Source organism: Salarias fasciatus, chromosome 7 (assembly GCF_902148845.1).
Source record: "Salarias fasciatus chromosome 7, fSalaFa1.1, whole genome shotgun sequence".
Taxonomy (NCBI): domain Eukaryota; kingdom Metazoa; phylum Chordata; class Actinopteri; order Blenniiformes; family Blenniidae; genus Salarias; species Salarias fasciatus.
The window spans coordinates 26,552,430-26,572,262 of record NC_043751.1 but is presented as its reverse complement, the minus strand read 5'-3'; the positions used below and the strand labels follow the sequence as shown (position 1 = coordinate 26,572,262).

General features: G+C 43.6%; 1 protein-coding gene across 1 annotated transcript in view; it reads right to left on the bottom strand.

Moving 5' to 3' along the window:
* Window positions 1-1,569: 1,569 nt before the first annotated feature.
* The window catches only part of LOC115391391 (neural-cadherin-like), a 102,125-nt gene continuing 83,861 nt past the window's right edge, over window positions 1,570-19,833 (bottom strand). Inside the window, exons 29-33 of the mRNA XM_030095630.1 lie at window positions 15,112-15,376; window positions 12,322-12,505; window positions 10,184-10,434; window positions 3,222-3,376; window positions 1,570-2,181 (exon numbers count right to left, since the gene is read on the bottom strand). Of these exons, the coding sequence (XP_029951490.1) occupies window positions 1,615-2,181; window positions 3,222-3,376; window positions 10,184-10,434; window positions 12,322-12,505; window positions 15,112-15,376 (1,422 nt within the window). The 3' untranslated portion in view covers window positions 1,570-1,614. The remainder of the gene's footprint in view (window positions 2,182-3,221; window positions 3,377-10,183; window positions 10,435-12,321; window positions 12,506-15,111; window positions 15,377-19,833) is intronic.

The following is a 19,833-nucleotide window of genomic DNA, read 5'->3' as shown; positions in this document are numbered from 1 at the left end:
TGTGTTACGTTTATTTCTATTTTTAATTGAGTGTTATATAAATGCTTTGACTGCGTAAGCTGAAAAGAAACTACAGAAAAAAAGGAATTTGCATTTCAAATTCACACTTATCACGCACACAATCCTTGAACTACTTTTGATAAACGTAAAATTATTAGAGCTAAATTGCAGTTCCTGATGCTGAAGATAACCATGAACTTGTTCAAGGATCCTCAGATCCCGCTGTGGGTAATCCCATCAGGGTGTTCTGTGGAGATTATCTCTGAAATTGGAGTAATGAGCTGCTGTTCCTTTCAAAAGTGGTGCCAGTATTTTACCAATAGGTGGCAGTGTGCATTCATGCAACTCCATTTCAGTCTGAAGACGTGAGTGAAGAGAGCAGATGAGGTGCAATTTAGCAATTATATGAACAACCAGCACATGCAGAAGCACATGTACTCTATCCTGATAGTCTTTGAGTTTCCCCAGACAGATCTGGCATTTCATATGAACACCACTCATGAATACAGAATGTGAAGATACCTTAAGGATCAGCTGGGATTAGAAGCATCCTCTCATCCCCTGATATAAATTGGAACATGAATTATGTTTTTTCGGCGTGTAGACAAACCAGAAACAGACATCAAGACCATCATTCTGCGTGCAGCGGCTCGTGTGCCTCCCAAGCGACTCGCTCCAGTGTCACAGTTGTTTAACTCCAGTAATGCCGACCAATTAAGTGTGATGTAGGGCGGCCTGCTGGGACGCCTTCGCTCCGGGTTCAGACCGGAGACTCCCACAAGCTCAGGTCAGGAGGCTACAGGCTCTGGACATGAATGATTAATCCCAAAACTGGCTTTCTTCTTCCCATCAGAGACCCCTGCTGCTGGCAGGAGCGAGTTCAACGGGACAGGAACAGCTGTTCCAGTTTGTCATCCCAATAACGCCAGTCGTAAGTGAAAGGCAAATAAAAAGAAGCCGTTTTTCATACGTTGGTTAATAGAAAATCTTACATACATCTCACTTCACTGACGAGCTTTTGATGAAGAAAGATGGCTTGATCTTCAAAGAGGAAACATCTGTGATTCACTTACACGAATTTGTGTTTGAACAAGATGAGGTTTGAAATATTATGAAAGATATTAATTTATTTCAAAGAAATAGATAATACAAATGAAACAAAATCATTTTTGCCACATAAATGATTTCATGAGTCATTAACAGCAAGAAAGAATCGAGTTATCGCACAGGAAACTCATTTGCCGTCTTACTTGCAGACATTACTCTTATGAGCTTTATGACATGAGCAGTTTTGACACAGGGCGCTTCCAAAAAGTGCTTTCTGTGGAGTAAATACTGTACAGTGCAATGCCAAGTAAACAATACATTACATCTGATCATTCATTGGTAAACATCTTTTATATCAAAGAACATAAATGTTCAAAGTTTCATCAATACAGTACATTAATAGCAGACTTCACATGGACCCTGGGCAACCTCCCAGTCTCAAAGTATTTCACATTTAATTATCTCCCTTTGGATTTCCACCATCGACTTCTGACGAGTGTTGGTTTTTTTTTCCCTTCTCCTTCTTTCTTTTTTGCAACCTTCAGTTCTGTTCCTCGGAGTTGAGCCTCAGCCGCTCTTCTCACAGTTCAGCTGGCCTCTGCTCTCCTTCAGTTTGTCTCTCTGCCCCTCCGGACTCTTGGAGTCTCCTCTTAAATCGCTAACCACGGCTCGGAGGGTTTTGAACCTATCGAGCCGGGTGCCCTGGGCCGCCTGGAGCCTCGCTTCTGAACCCTGAGATGCGGTGAGCGAGCTGAGCGAGCGCACCGCCGCCAGGCCGCGCTCCTTCCGGGAGGGGCGGCGCGGCGTGGTCATGGTGCCGAGCTCCTCCGGGTGCTCCATGTCCCTGATGACCTCGCACAGGTAGCGGGCCAAGTCCTGGCTGGAGAAGGAGAGGGCTTTCTGGGAGCGGCGGAAGGTCAGAGGGGACGGCAGGGTCTCCGTCTCCGAGGGGGGGATGGCCAGGCGCAGGGCGATGGCCGCGTTGCCGTTCCCGTTGCACGTCCCTTTCTTGCTGCCGTCCTGGGGAAGCTTGGTCTGCGGGTAGGAGATGATGCTCTGAGGGTAGCTGTAGCGCAGCGACTGAGCGGGGCTGGGCTGGAGGGAGCGCTGCAGCTCCACCATGTTGAAGGCGTTCTGAGGGGAAGACAACAGAGACAAGAGCAGGAGAAGAAAGAGGGTCAGAAGATAAGAGGAGGCACAGAGCCCAGCTCTTTTTTTTTTTTTTTTTTCTAGCAAAATTTCAAAGATGCTATTAAACAACTTTGCCACATGACGCCAATTAGAAGACTGTGGCTCAGTGAACGGCTGCGTTAGCAAACGTACCGGTTCTTCAAAGTAAGAGTTGGATCCACTGTGTAGGAAGAGATGTTGGCAACAACAGCACCATTGATCAGCCAAGTAATTAATTATCTGATTGCAGTGGGGAGAAAACTGCTATTACCAGCACTATTAAAACAGAGGCATTAACAGCTATTGGTGTCGACTTTCCCTAATTTCAGCTAATTGACTCACAATCCCAATTCTCCCGGGAACTGATATCTAGTTTTCATTTCCAGAGACCAACAGACACTCTTTTCTGTCAGCTGCCTGCTGGAAAACTTTCAGTGCCATTGTTTTCTCCACTGCCGTCCCGCTGGGGCTCCTCGGCTCAGGCATATGAGGAGAATCGGCCACCTGAAGGTTCAGGCTTTTGCACACATTTCTACACAAGGCGAATCTCGCACCACTGCTTTTCTGCTTTTCTGACCTGATTGCAAAGAGATGCGCTGCTTTTTATTCTCTTGACTATTTCTTGCTTTTTCTTCCACACGTCCGCAGTGACTTGGGTAAAAGGTTTTTTCTTTTCTTTTTTTGCTTACTGTGCACCTTTTGCAAGGGTGTGTTGCAAAATGACTGGAGACTTGCAGAGCTAATCTAACTGAGGGATTCGAAATCGAAAAACAGAGAGCACTTTTATTTCAAGAAAATGTACCTTTTGTTTTTTGCTTATTTTTATTCTGAGTTTTTTCTTTTTTTTTCGTAGCTGCTGTTGCATATCCTGGCCTTTCCTGGTGTAAACAAATTTATGCCATTTCATCACGAAAACATGAAGAAGAGAAGTTAAAGAGGTGCACCGCCTACATTTGTTTTTTTATTTACGCCGCCTGTCTAAATGTCAGCGTGTGCATGTTTACCTGGTCCTGCTCCCCTCCGCCCTCCTCGTCGTAGTTGAGCACGTTCTCTCGGATGTCCTCCCACTCGCCGTGGTGCGCAGACACATGGTACACTCCTTCCTTCAGGCCTTTGTGCCTCCTCCAGCAGGAGTAGAGGAACAGGCCCAGCATCAACACTGAGGGGTGCCAGAGAGCAGGTTAATGGAGCAGGGAGGACGCTCACGTAATTAGAATAAGACTGAAAAACACACTGGAGCATGTAAACGAAACAGACAACAGTGTGGAAAGTTATGGCGCGAGCAGTCAGTGCCGATATACACTGCTATGACTGTTGGAACGGAATAAATGGAATTGTCATGAAATGTAAAATCACAAAAAGTAGGTGATGCAAACTGGTGATCTGTGACGGGGAACAGGTATTCCTTCACACTGACTCGTCCTGTAAGGCCGATTATCTTCCCTGCCCGTACAGTTAAGACACACTAATGGAACACACATGCAAAAGGAGGCACTGCCTTTCCACCTATTCCCTTTGATGTCTCCTCACTGTTTCCTGTCTTATCAAAGACCGCAGTTCCTCGGAAACCTATTAACTGAATTTGTACTCCTCCCAGCTTAAACTCAAAGCCTCGGTGGCTCGGCGGAACGCGGAGAGGAATGCTGCGGGAGCCGGGTAGGAAAAGGTCCTAAAGCACACACATCAATCACCGCTATTGTGTGCTGAATTATACAACATGCTGGACTGACCTTTAAAGTCCATTAATCTCAACCAATATTTTTCTCCCATCTGCCATCCTCCTTTCTCTCTTTTCCTTCTTCACTATCTGTTTTTACTAGTTCACACTTTGACTCTCGTTTTTGTCTCACAATTTTTTTTTTTCCCTCCACCACTCTGAAGCTTCCCCTCTGTCGTTCCTCTCTTCTTCCTCACTCATTAAGTCCTTTCACTGTTCCTGTTTTTCAGTCCCTTTTCTGGCCCATGTACGGCCTTGGCTTTTATCTCTCTTGCTGGATGGGATCCATTTCAACCAGAATAGTTTACTTGGTGCGGGCTAAGTATCAGTTTAATTGGAAATCTTCAGAGAAATGCGGGGTAATCACATTAGTCTGGATTTTTAAAGTAATTGCTTCGAAAGAGAATAACGTTCCAACGACTCTTTGGGGGTCACACTAACAGGTAGGTACTCATAAACAAAGACAGAAAAACAACTCCCAGAGAGCTATTCTTCACCAAACCAAAAGTGTATCTCAATTAAGAATCATTGCTCTTTATTCACTGGTTAGAGCATCTGCAGCTCCTCCGTCGCTTCACCTTTTCCATTGCTATGCAGCTCAGATAGAAAAAGAGAGATTGTAAGTATTCTGCGTCAATCCTCTGCTGACCGTGCGCAGTATGAGGTGGAGAGCAGTATTGATCAGCTGACCTGGCTCCTTCGCTGCTCACGCAGCCAGATGCCGGGCCTCCTCCTCCTCCTCCTCCTCCTCCTCCTCCTCCTCCTCCTCCTCTTCTTCCTCACCTCCAGAATTACCAGCTGCCTGCAGGCCCAAGCTCACCTCAACCATCAAACACCACCCTGAGCTGATATTAAACACATCTCTATAGGGTCGGGGTTCGATGCACGGCGCAGTGGAGCGAAGGCGCAACCGCACCGCTGCACAAACACGCACAATTAAACGTAGGTAAGCACGCACTAACCAGTGGCCTTGAACACTAACTACGGCCACAGCCGCCTGGAAGCGCATTGTGTGTGTGTGTGCGTGTGTGTGTGTGTGTGTGTGTGTGTGTGTGTGTGCATGTGCACGTTCAAAGGGAGTCCAGTGAGATCAATCTCACTCAGGGTGCAGAGCACACATTGCAGTCATTCATCAATCCATAACACCGCTGCCTCTTTGCCCTCTAACCGTTACTATGAAGAGGGCATTACGGCGTTAGCCTGCATTGTGAATGAAGTGTGGAGTAAACTCCGGCGCGGCTTGATGAAGACACTTAACCCTTTCACCACAGCTCCAATCCGGAGGTTAATCATGAAAAAAATGAGCGGCGGCGAGGCAGATGAGACGTGACTGGAAGACAGGAGAGGAACGAGAGCGGAAGGAAATGACACAGGTGAAAGATGAAGTTGGAAAAATATTTTATTTAAAAATCTCTCGGCGAATGAAAGGAGCAGGCACTTTACATGATCGTATGGCATTCAGAGCCCATATGGGTGGCTAATTTCCCACCTATTCATCAAAAGCAGCAGAAAGTCCGATTTGATGCAGGACAGATGAAGACGGCTCATCTGGCTCTGTCAACAGAACGCTCTGAACTCGCTCTCCGCCCGGCCGGCGATGGCTTATGTAAAACTTAATAATGGATGATCATTTTAACTTTTAATGCACATGGAGGCAGGATAGGAGTCCCCCTTTAATTTAGCACCCAGCCAGCAGTCCCACTTAGTGCTGCGAGTGTGCTGCATGCCAGTATTTATGGCGGTGCTTCCTGCGGAGCACGGGGGTCATCATTAAACAAAAATACAAACTGTATTATCAGCGTCTCACAGAACGTGCTGGATTCATTTCTATTTCTTCCTTCAGCCAAGAGGACTTCTGATCACAAAGTTTGAGAGAAAGAAGTATTATTACTGTCAATGCATCAACCAGTGTGAGCTTTTCATAATCTGACTTTCTGTGAAAGGAAAGTTGGAGTGTTGAATATGAATGCTCCGTCTGCCGCGGCGGACGGCCTACATGAAATGAGCTGCGCCTTCTTTTAGTTAGCATGCAAGCAGCACATGAATTTTCATGAATGATGCCGCGGCCGCACTTCATCATCTTTGAATTCATTATCAAATATTGAAGGCTGCTTTATGTGTTTCACTCTCAGGTGTCAAAATAACTGATGTCCCAATACTAGCCACGCGCCCTGGAGGGGATGTGGAGTCAGTTATGGAAGCCGGGACAGTGTATTGAATTGCCCAAGCGTTTTATAAGCCCGTCTGTGACAGAAAGACTCATAAACAGCCATGCGGCCCTATAGAGGGATGCGAGCGCCGCCAACACGCGAGCTGCTCGTGCACACGCGTCTCTTCTCCCATCCCTGCGAGAACCAGGAAATAAATAAATAAAACGGCTCCTCCGCCTCAAAATTTTTAAAAAAAAAGTACACAGAATGTAAAAGTGCACACATGCCTTCCCTCAACCTGAGCAGTGAATCAGAGGCCTCGTCCATCTTTTTTTTGACACAATAGTAGAGATATCGATGCATACACATTTAAAACGCCCCCGCTGGCGGCAGATGTGGGCAGATATTGAATCTTGATCCTATTAGAACTTAACACTGCTTATGAGACCATCAACTATGCAGTTATATTCCACTGTTTATACCAGCGGCACAGAATCATCAGTCGTAAACTAGTTCCAGTTCAGAGCTGAATAATAAATTCCGTGATGAGTTTTGATGGCTGATTTAACATTTATGCTATTTTTTTCCTGCTTCGTTTGGGCCTCATTTCATCCTTTGTGGTAACTCTGTAGGTTTGGTTATCAGTTTAAATGTCACCACAAACTGTACAATAGTTAATGGGATTTTTTTTTTCTCCCAGTTATTTGACATTTTGCTGAATCTGAATAATTTATTCTTCATTAACTAAAAAATTAAAGAGAGGAAAAAAAAAACATCTGAGCAGAAAAAAAAAAAACTTGCAGGCTCATTCATGTCTCATATTTTAAAACGTTTTTCAAAAAGGGAATTCAGTGAAAAGCTTTTTTAACCTCGTAGCTTTATTCATTACATTCCTCAAGGTTCACATTAAGGCTCCGCTTTTTTTTTCTTTTTTTTTTTTTTCAGATTTTCCTCTATATGCTGAGCAGTGATCATATAATGTCACGGCCGACCTCGGCGCTTTGGACCTCTGCCTTTTTGACTTTTACATTCAATACTGACTATCATTAAAACTTTCTTCGACTTAACAAGCGTCTATTCCACATTTCAGACTCTTGGGTTGGCCGAAAACAGGTTATAATATTGGACAAAGTTGTCCGTGTGGGTATTTATATTTTTTAATCTCAATAACAGCGTGCACTCAGGTATCACTCATACAAATCAAAAAACACCGAGAACAGAATTCAGCAGCTCAGTGTTGGAGAGGCACAACACTCTGCGTCGTCCTTATCTCATATTCATTGATTTTACAATTTTTCTCCCCGATAAAGCAGTCAATGGCTGAACTCCGGTGTACATTTCTGAACTTATGACCTCTTATTTGTCAGAATCCTTCACTCGCTCTCTCCGAAAAAATAATTTCAATCATACGTTTGTTTTGATCATCTTTTCTGCCTTCTCATAATTCTAAGACTTGAACCTATTGACGCCCTAATCCAGGGATCTAATGTCATCTCATTTATCAGGGTTTGAATAGTTTATGAGGGCTTTCGTTTATTCATTGTGCTGACTCGGTGCTGTGAGACTGTGGTTTGCGTTCCTTTCCCTCAGATGTTGCATGAATTAAATATTTTGAATGGGGTTGCACCGATACTGATACCAGTCTGATACTGACAGCAGATTTGTACTGAAAAAAAAAACTCTTTGATACCGTTACACCCAACAGCTGAAGCCTGACATCAACCGACTCTTCAATGGAGGAGCGAATCAAAACGGCCTCCCTAAGCACAAGCAGCGTCTGCTACTCCTTCACATTTTTCATGATAAGAAACAGCTACAAGTGCAGAGTGGGCTGTAAACTACGCACGATGCCAGCGGTGTCAAGCTCCGTTCACTTCAGGGGCCACAAGCAGCGCAATCTGATCTCAAGTGGTCCGGCCGGGAAATAACAGTATTATGATCTATAAATAACTACAAACCCAAAACCTTGTTTTTGTCTTAGTATTATTATATGAAGAAGTTTACATTAAATAAACTATTCCATTACAACATGACAAACATGAAAACTGAATAAAAAAACCCTTCAGTTTCAAAAATATCCTGCCCCAGTTCACAATGTGCTTTACACCCTTATATCGTGTTATTTTCATCCTCAAAGGTATAAAACATTTGGCCACAAACAGCTGGAACTCAGTATACAGTAGGCCAGTTCATATTATCATCATCACAACTTGTCAAAATCTAGAAATGATTTTTCATGTCAACACATTTCTACACCTGTGCAGCACTACTGATCAACGCGATGGTGACCCAGGGGTGACCCCAGGTCGGTTCCGGCCACCAAGCAAATTCTATAAAATTTTAAAGAAAGCACTGACTTGAAGAAAAAAAAAGAAATCTTGAGAATAGAGGATGTTCAATGCTATACTGAGACCCGAGCTGAGAGCTCCATCATAGCTCAAAGCCATGCTGTCAGGATGAGTTTATAAAAACATGCATAATGCTACAGCTATAGGAGAAGTTTTTTTTTTAGACATTTCCCAGTATTTGGCAGCAGAAGGTTTCATAAAAAATGGCTTTATGTTGAGATTGTAGAAATCTGCCGTATGAACGGTTTGGTTTTTGTGAAAATATAGACCTTTTAATCACTGCACCACAACAGAGAATTTCCACTCAAGATGAAATTGGAGCCCCTGAAATAAAATGCGTTTGAAATCGCTGCACTGGGATAAAAGGGCGAAACGCCTTCACAAGACATGCGACCACGTCCAGCTGACCTGATCTGACGCTCACGTCTCTACCACACGCCGCACGGGGCAACGCCGTGGAAACAGCACAGCAGGCCTGCTGCTGAACTGTCCATATGCAAGACATTGTAAATCTAGTAGATGTCAAAAAAATTAAATGTCGTATTGAATCATATTTCACTCCGTCTGTCAAACATTACGTCATGTCTGCAGGAAAAAGTCCATGATTCAGAGGCACAAGCAAATACTGTTGTACTGCAGCAAAGTGTGGGGAAACAATAAGACACAACATGAGATGACTAACAACAATCTCACTAATAAAACTGATGATTTCAAAGTAATTGTAAGAACTGAAATTGCATTATCAAGAACAGAAAATGTACTGAAATGTAAATACTTGTAGCCAGCCTGGCGATGGGGTGCATCTCTAATTCTGAGGATTGAGACCAACCGATTCATTTAACCTGCGATCCTGTGACTGTAAACCGACTTTAAACCTTAATACCATAAGAGAGATTGTGCGAAATAAACTTTATGACAAACGTTAACCTAAATTTAACCCTTAGCCTGGAGTCAACCCGCAGGGAATAGCGAGCAATAAACTTGTCCTCACTTTATGGGTTGTGCCTGTTGTGTGCGAATCGTAATTGTAGCTCCATATGCTGTACATAACGCCCAAGTGCACAATGTGGACACATTTAAGTTGGCTTGGGAAAAAATGAAATGTACACAGGAATGTGGAAAGAAAGGTAAAAGAAAGACAGAGGGGGGAGCACAATGAGTGGATGGTGGGATATAAAATAAGTTGGACAGATAAAAAGTAAGGCTGAGAGTGAAATTGACTTCTGAAGTCGGAGCATAACATTGGAAGAGACAGGGGACGCAGAAATGATGGAAAAAAAAGGGAAAAACATAACATATTTCCCCGGTTCTCCAGGGACTTTAGCAGCATCCCCATGAATCACAGATTATGACATACAATGCCTTTGCGCCCGCTTCTCCCCATGTGTAGGTATTTGTTTCATGATTTCGCCGACCCCCCATGGAGAAATCGCATCCTGGCGCAACTCCAAAGATCAATACAGCTGCGAGTCACGTGCGCGGACAGATTCCACAGAGCAAAACAGGGGGTGGAAAACAAACACAAATGTGGATGTTACAGATAAAGCCGTGACATAAAACAATAATTACACCATGACAATGACAGAGAGCATGGAAAAACACATGAAAAAACAAAACAAACCAACAAAAAACACTCAAAAACATGTTTTCCAGATACAAAAAAAAAAATAAAAACAGATGAAAACACTGAGAGGAGATGACGGCGACTCTGTGTTACCACAGATAGAACATAACGTAGTCAACATAGCTACCCAGGAAGGCCATGACACAGATGCTGATGGCGAACATGGAGCTGAGGCTGAGGCTGTTGCCGTCCTTGTTGTGGAACATGGCGAGCGTCACCTCGCAGTGCCGCCCCCGGTAGCCCTCGCTGCAGTGGCACGAGTAGCGGGACGGCGAGTGAGCCACGCAGGTGCCGTGGCGGCAGGGCCGGCTGGCGCACAGCGTGTACACGCACACCTTGCCCTGGGAGCTCTCCTTGGTCATGTGGCCCGGAGGGCACCTGTGCAGAGAGGACACGGCGGCGTGAAGTGGAGGGACTCAGGGGAGGATGTCAGATAAGAGGAACGCAGACTCCCGACTACGACGCCTAAGCTGACAGTATCAAAAAAATAATTCCCTCCGGAGGTGCACTCCTCGTATCTGATTCAAAGATATGTTCTCTTAAGGTTACAAAGTGACTGCAAATAAAAAAAAAAAAAATAGAGAGAGAAAAGAATGAAAACAGATAGAAGGACTGAAATGTTATGATTGGCTGTGCAGTAGTAGTCCTCTCAGTACATTTGTACCAAATATCCCCTGAATATCATTCAGCGCTGCCCCCTGCTTCGCTCTGTGCTTTGTGTCCCGAGGCTGTGCGGCAATCGCGGAATATGGATGTCAAAGTCCCCACTGGTTCAGAGTCTTGAAATCACAGCCAGGAAACCCAGTGGTCCTGCAGAGTTTAAAGGGGCAGCCAAAACTCTGACAGCCGCCGCTGCGATGCGCGACTCTCTCACGCTGACACGCCGTTAGACCCACAGTGCAACGGGAGCGCCGTCGGCCCAGCCGCCACCTGGCGGACACTCTGACCTCAGGAGTCCCGCAGACAGCTGATGCTCAACCTGCGTTACGTGTGTCACTGACCACCGCTGCTCTGCTTTAGGGCACTTTTTCTTTTTCCACAGAAGACATTCTGCTCTAAACATTAGACGCACGAATGTATTCTCATTTGCGATGTTGTCTTCAGGGACCTTTAATGGTACAGAGCCATCAGTAAAGCACTTTCCATCCGAATGAAAATATTATTGGTGAATAAATTATTTACTAATGCTTTACTGTTCCCTATTTTGTCATTTATCATTAGCCATTGATAAATAGCCATGGGATTTTTTTAATACATCATGTAGGTATATATTAGAAAGAGGCAATAAAATTTTAATGTCTGTTTGAAAGTCAGCCAAAAGGAGTTTTCACAAGACGTCAAAACTTGGTCTCAAACTTAAAAGCAACAAGCGGGAGGGAGAATAATGCATTAATATTAGCATTCAGGGTTCAACCTTTAATTGCCATACATCAAGCTGAAGGCAGGTGGAGTCCCTGGATAGCTCACTAATCCGTCACTGGACAGACATGGACAGAGACACACAGCCACACACACATTCATATAGTCCAACCTACAGGCAGTTTGGCGTTGGCATCAACCTTCTAGTTAATGCATGGTGACAGATTGTGGGAGGAGAGCTGAGGGAGAACATGCAAACTCCACCCCATCCCATACAATTTCTGTAAAAATGCCATTGATTTTGTTCACTAATGAACTACACACATCCAAAAGACTGCTCTTTTTTCTTTACTTGGCAGGTCCTGCTTCCTTGAAGTATCCCTCCAGCTGTATTTTTAAGTAACACAGGCGCTTGGCTACCTGACACTGGAATATGCAGCATATATCGTTTTGCATTTCCACGCTGTCCCTTTCGGGATTCTATTTTCAGATGAAAGTGTCTTCAACCTAGTCACAGATGATTTATCTCCTTAAATGTCTTCATTTCATCTCCTGTTGCTGTGAAACCTCAATAACTCCGTTGATTGCCAGACCTTGTTTGTAGCTGCCACATGATGATAAATAGCTCTCTATAGACTGTGACCCGCATAAGTTTCCACATTGTGAGAAAGTCACTTTAAATCTGAAGCACCTGCTGTCATGAATGTACACAGTGGGTCCCGACATTGTTTGTTTTAGCAATCTGTGCATTGGGCACTGGCATTACTAATTTTCTTATGAGCAACACTGAGCTCTGCATTACTTATTTCTAGATGCATGCATACGGGTAAATATATACAGAACGTGCCAGCGCGCTGTGTGGCCTCATTAAAATGCCGGGCTATTTATCCTGTGTGTTTAGTGCACCTGCACTCGTGGTGTCTCCAGAGGTCCACGCACACCAGAGGAGGGGAGCAGTGGTGCTTCCTGCAGGCATCCGACGAGCAGCCGACAGAAACACCCTGCGAGGTGACCACTTGAAGGCCCTCCGAAGCCTGCTCCCAGTCAAGAGGAATCGAGCGGCCGTTGAATCTCAGATCTCGTAAGCAGCCTGGTGGGAAAAGGAAAAAATATATATATATATAAATAAGAGGCAGAAAAAAGGATTCTATAATGCCAAAAGACACACCAAGACTCCGGTCCTCAGGCAAAATCCTTTACAGACACACATTTCCACAATGGTCGGGGTGTAAACTCAAATAGGCAGATACACATGCATTGGCACGCGCATAAACAGACTTACAGACAAGCCTGCGGACCAGTGCGCTCATGTGCGTACATGCAGGTAAACACACAAACAGCCCCGGGCTAAGCTGTCAGAATGGACTCTTTTCTGGATATTTTCCCTGTTGGTGAGTTTCGCTCGCTCTGTGGGAAACACCAGGTCGAACACATCATTTAAATACACATCAGTGCCTCTGACACACTCTCATCTGTTTGAAACTAAAGCATCAACAAAGGTTGTGAGATGTGAAAGCAGCGGCGAGCGGTAAAAACAAGCGTCAAATTATCTTTATGTCCAACTGTGAAGCTCGCTCCAGTTCAATGCGGACTTGCCGTCAAACCTCTCTCACCAAAAAGTCTGTCATTCAACCAATTATCACTTTGTTTTTCCCCTCCTGTAATGATTGATTTATCCTGGTATGTGTTACTCTGTAGTAGAATTGCTATCACCCCAGAATTAATTTACAAAATTAACACAAATTCAAACTTGAGAAAGTTCAAAACGTCAAACCATGTTTGATTTTGTGTTAATTGGTAACCGAAGCCACTGAACCATCAGGCTCAACTGGCTGAACTCACGAAGTGAAGCTGTTCACACAGAAATCAGAACGCTAAAACGGGAACGAGGACGAGGCAGAGACGGATGAGGAAGAAGAAACGACGTGAGCGGGAATAAAGGCAGCGCGGATAGAAGACGGAGAAGGAGAAGAGGTGAAGAGAGGACAAACTCAGAGAACACCAGACATTGCGACAGAGAAGATTTCACTCAATCATGACATGGATTGACTCTTCACAGGGTCGATCAAAGGCCAGAGTCACAAACACAGCAGCATGTATCATCAGAGCACTTAAAGTACAATTTCATTGTCGGAGCTTTTCATGGGGCCGTCTATTCATCTGACATAAAGCTTTATTTAATTCAGAGTTTCCACACAGAAAGGCCTGATCTGGCCTTGAACCCACGAGCTGTGATACAAGCCAGTGTCACGCTGTATCACCCCTGAAACACGATTATCCTCATTTCATTTTTAGTTTGTCTTCTTCTTTGATTTTCTTTGATCTTTGATCATCTTCTGTGTGATGTGCTCTCCTTCCTCCCTTCATGCATGATGCTCGTCGCTGGTCCTCCTCTTGACATCTAGTTTCATTATTAGCATCCTTTTCCTGACGTAGCGATCGCCTCTCTTATACATACATGACCAACCCACCCAGCCCCGTCGCTCTCGCTTTTCCCACCAAACTGTGCAACATGATCTCTCCCTCTGAAAGAAATTACTTTTTTTTTTCCACAGTATGTCACAAAGACACACAATGATAGAGTTTGTAGGCACAACAAGATTTGTTTTTCCACTACTGCTCCTCCAAATTATGCACGAAAAGCAAAAATATAAACCTTGTTCTATGTTTGCAAATTCACGCCATTGTTTAAAAAACTGAAAAAAATTCATTCCGTTTCTAAAAAATGCAAAGTCTAAAAAAAAAACCATAATTACTGTCGCTCTTCAATTTGCAACATCCTGTAAACAAGAACACATATTCTAAAAAGTCTAAAACTGAATATCCTATTTTTTTAAGGTTACATAAACATCGTTCAAGACCTTCCTGAGAAACAGAGAAGTCTGATAAAAAAAAGAGAGGTTTTCTAATCTCTCTTCATTCTGAAATGCTTAAGTGACATCTGCTGCAGTGAAACAGCTCAAATGAGGCCGGACCCCCGGAGCCGCCCCCCCAGAGGGTCGACCCCCGGCTGATCCTCTGAAGTATCCCTCATCTCATCTCCTTCTTCACTTTCTCCCTCTCTCCCTTCTCGCTCCTCTCCTCTTCCTTCATGCTTCCTCATCATCCTCCTACTCAAAAACCTCCATTCTCTCCGAAATCTTCCTCCATTGTTTTGCACACCAAAGCAGCAACCCGGCTCTGTTTCTGGATTCCAGGCTCTGATTTTTCTGTGATCTGATTTGTCACATCCATCCTTTTGAGTGTGTGTGTGTGCGCGTGCAAGTGTGTCCTTGACGGTGTTTACTGATACACACACACACACATACAGAGAATTGGATGATGAGTGTAATACAAAACATCCAACATGCCCGTGTTATAGTTCTGCCGGTTGTGTAAGGCTTTAAACGTTAAGTAAACGTAAAGTTTGCTTTAAACGATTTGTAGCAAACTTGAAAAGCAGACAAAATTTTGAGTTACCAAGATTTATGCATGCAAAAAAAGTGTGCATGTTTTTTTTATTTATTTTTTTTTCCCCCAATATGGTGCTTGCTTTTGAAAGAGATGCAAATGTTTTGTATTTCATGAGCATATTTTGGGTTTTGGCGTGTGAAGCTTTGTCAAATGAGTGCCGAGTTTTGGAAAATGTGGCTCCACAACAGTGAAAAGCCGCATTTCATTTTCATTCTTTTTCAAACACAAAAGGCAGCCACCTACCGAGGAAGCTCCTGTTGTGTCCCGACGGAAAAGAGTTTCCGAACATCACCGCCGAGGGGTCGATAATGATTTCCTGACTTTGACCGGGCGAGGCTGTGACCTCGCGCCGCCCTCCGCCTCCGTCCAGTCGCAGGGTGAACTCTCTGCCGTAGCGATCCAGCTCCACTTCGTGCCATTCTCCGTCATCCAGGCGCTGGTAGGGCAGTGTCACGTTATAGTCTCCATCTCCGAGGTTGTAGAGAACGGCGAGCAGACCCTGAAACATCTGAAACACACAGCTTTCTCAGTTTTGTCTCGAGATCACTCGGTCATATACACACGTTTAACTACACATCGACACAAAAAGCCACTCAGCCAATCACGTGGAGACGACTCCGTGCAATGAGCCGCTGAGGGTCAAACCGGACATGAAAATAAAGAAGAAGAGAGAAAATATCCAGACATCAGCAGCTCTCTGGGCCAAATAGCTTGTTGATGCCAGAGGTCAGGGGAGAGCGGTCAGAAAAGCAACACTAACTCATGTCGGTATGGATGTAAATCTCCGAGGAATGTTTCCCGCATGTTGTTGAAACGACTGTTGGCCGCGGATAATCAAGGTAGTTCTGAAGGCAACAGATTACAGACGGGGGGCGAGGGGGGCAGACACGTCCTCCAGTCTAGCTTGTCCCCCTTGTGCTTAATTATTGTCGCCTCTGATGGGGGGAGTGAAATTTATCTACCCTGCATTGGGGATACAACGAGTTCACCAGCAGAACGGATGAAAAAATGTTTATTAAATGTCATGGAAATAGAAATAGAAGAGAGTTAATATAATATAATATAATATAATATAATATAATATAATATAATATAATATAATATAATGTAAAAAATCTATAAATAGAGCGAGGTACAGATCATGTGTAGTTTATTCTCCATATTCTACAGTAATATATACAAACAGCATGGAGTGTTTATGTTGATTTGGGAGCATGATGTATGTATGAAGATAGAACGACGACTCCTGGGACGGTAAGCACTTTAGGAAGAGTCTCTCAGCAACTGATGCTCCTTATTATAATCCTGAAAAAGATTAGATGTCGGTTGGTGCCGTGGAGAACGTCCACGGAGACGAAGCCTCATTCTTCCAATTCATTGCTATCAGTCTTTTAGCTGTCAGCATTTGGTTTCTATAATATGCTCTTTTGTGGGATTCAAAAGGCGCATAGCTAGATTACAGTGGACAGCAATTCCAGTGATCTTTCCCTGGAATTGTGTTTTATTTTCTCCAGGGTTTAAACTTTTTAGAGCACATACAGATTAATTTGTTGTTTTCACACTGCCAAAGAGGTTTGCCGTTGTTGATACACTCGGCGATTCTGCAAATGTGAAATTGTGACTGATCATTTTAGTCCTCAGCGACAGTTTGTGAAGCATTTTCCATACACAATCCCATTGTGAATTTACTAAAGCATATACTATTGTCTCTTTTCCTGGTTTCTTTTGACTCATTGAATCTATTTCGGAGATATTTTTGTGCCGCTTCATTGGAATCGTCTATTCTTTGATTGAAACCTCAACCTTCCATCTGAATACAACTTAATAACAAATGTTCAAATTGAAGTGCGATGTGAGAAAGCCTTGTCTTTAATCACCACTTAGAGATCTTTTTTCTGAGGAGTGAGATAGGTCGAAATATATGAATTATAAAAGGAGAAGGTTTTTCCAGGTTAGTCTCTTTTGGCTTCACTGAAACATATTTGTTGTGTGAAATCCTGATGATGGGTGCTTTTATTTAGTTTTTTTTTTTTAGAGCTCTGACTATATCTTTAAGGGATTAAAAGGCCATATATATTTCACAGAGAAGAATATTTCTGTTTTATCAGGATATGGTTTAACCTGACTAGAATACAATGGCTTTATCATTCTCTTTGAATCTTTTATTGATGTCTTGAGGGAAATTCTGCGTTTTACTCCTCTCCATCTTAACTGCAGGAATAGGACACAAAGTCCTTATCTTTTGAAGCCTATGGACTGCCAACCTTTACTATTTGTACCAAAGGAAAAAAGAACAGTACAGTCGGTTCAGTGTGATAAATGAATCGGTAAAAAAGCACAATGCGATGGGGCAGAGTTTACCATGAATCACGTAATGAATTACAGAGCTCCAAATGTTTGAAAAAGCTTCTTGGGTTTCACAAAAACGCACAATAACTTCTCAGTGAGAGATGAGGGGGAGTTTATCAAAATATAGAGCTTGTAGCCACTTAGGAAAAACATTAGTTAATTAAACATTTTTGCATGAATTGTTAAGAGCATCAGAGGAAGTTTGATCTGACTGAAGGGACTGATTGCTCCTGTTGCGTTTGAACCACCTGACAACGCTTCAGTTTATCAGATTATTCTGATGCAACCATAACAAAACCATTAAAAAACAAACAAACATGGGTTTCTTATTTGAAACACAACAACTTTACAACAAACGCGGGCTGCTGAGGGGATCCTGAGGAATCCACTGCCCGCTCTGCAGAGCATAATCCACCGCAGGGTCCACAGGAGCGCCCACCCTCCCACCCCCAGCATGGGCTGTTCACACTTCTGCTGTAGGTACAGAAGGGCGCCGTGTTTAACGTGTTTCGGATGATCAGATGTAGATAAGTGGTTTGTGTGTTTTTAAAAATTCTGAAATGAACAAAAAAAAAGAAGTTCAGATTGGATTGCTCCCTCTGCGTCACCTCTGCTAAAAGGTCAACGTTATTATGTTAGTCTGTCCCCAGACGAAGGCCAGGACGGTAACCTCTGCCCAGGCTGCGGAAGGCGCCGTGTCTCCGGAGACCCTCAGGCACGGACGTCAATATTCTTTTTCCAGGGTTTCTTTGGAAAGACGGAAATTTGGAAAACCTGAAACTCGGACCGACGCTTTATCTCACATGAAAACGCTGCAGGTCGGTGACAATTAGACCAGCAGATTTCGCTCAGTGTCGCTCATTAGTTTAAAAGAGGACGGAGCGACATGCTACGAGACGTTCAGGGCTCGCACACCAGGGATGCTACACGCTGCACACGAGTAAAGTATGACTGATACACTCATTAACAGCGAGCCGGAGTGTGTGGCGGCGCAAGCTGAGCTCGGTCCCTCGGTCTACTGTACACATAGGTGTGTGGTGTGTAAACAGTGTGCAGCAGTGTGTAAATAGACAGGACTCACTGCTCTGTGTGGACTGCAGTCGTATGTTTGAGCTTTCAGGGCTGCTGGAGGTGTGTGTAGCATCAACGCCGAGGTGCTCTGTGGCAACACATAGCCTTTGTTTGGTTATTGACGTTTAAGAACTACGCAAGTAGCTCAAGGTTAGTGTTTGTACTCGTACTCGTACTCGTCCTGGTCTTGCTACTCCTACTACAAATAACAGTAAACTGCAAACCTGAACTCGAAACTTAGGATTTTCAAAACCGTCCACCGTGTTTCAGAGTCAAGAAAACACAATTAAAAACCAAGTGTATCTTCCGGTGTTGCAGCATCACGGTTACCTTACTTTTGTTCTGCAGTCTGACATTTCATGAGCAAACTTCAGATTGAGGAAGAGTTAAAATGTTGTTTGAACCAGTCGACCAGGGGGCTACTGAATAATTTTAAATCTGACAGTCTGTTTTGCTATTTTAAAGGAATATAATAATTTAAGTGTGCTGCACAAAGTGTTGCAACCCTAAAGTCATGTTTGAAACACCTCAACTGACAATTATGTGTTGCACATCACAGAAGCAAGCAGACTTTGCATAACAGATCAACAGATGTAAAAAACAAGAACAGAATGAACATCATAAAAGCTAAATTACAAAAAGAAAACAAAAACTCAGTACCGGTCTATCAATTCCACTGTATAAACAAATCAATGTAGCTCTGAGTATATTTGAAAAAGTACAATGCAATAAATTAAACCCCATGATTGACTAGTCAAACATAAAGCTGAAATATTGCTTGTCATTGGTCTTTGAAATGAAAAGAGTTATTATAATTACATTTCATATCATTTGTTCATGATACCTTGGTAATAAGGTGAGAAAATAATCAGAAAACGAAGACAGCTTTAAGAAAGTCCTATAGGGCGCATGGCATTGCTTCAGAAGTTGGAAGTTATTTAGAAATGTAAACTGGCTGGACCTCAGCAGAGCAATGAGTCATCTAAATGCAAATGTCCATTGATGAGCGAGCAAGTTACTCTATTAGCCATCCTGACTTCCTCTAAGAGTTTTTATGACAAAAAAAAACAAGTTAAAGGCTATCTGATGTTTCCAATGAGGAGCAACGATCATTTTGAGCTACAGGCATTTCCATCACCGGACAGGGTTTGTCCACTGACTCCATGCAGAAGCAGATGGACAGCGTCGCATGTCAGAGCTCATCTGGGACTTTGGTCGGTGTGCGATGCCTTCTTTAGGGCAGGCTGGGAAAAAAATAAATAAAGTAATGCCAACTGTGTGTGTCTGTGTCATATGGATGGCAGCAATGACGCCTCTTTGGAGGCTTCTCGATATCTGATCCAATCTTCTCTCCCCCTGCACAGAAAACATTCGAACACGGTTTGTTGTGCATAGTCGGGAGATTTATTTGTTACATTTGAAACTCTGTGGCAGCGTGTGATGTGATTTGTCAGGGACCCCAGAGCCTTCTGGCTTGCTGACATAGGGGACCGTAGATCTTCCATGTTAATTATAAGCCTGGATAGCTCTGGGTCAGTGTGTGTA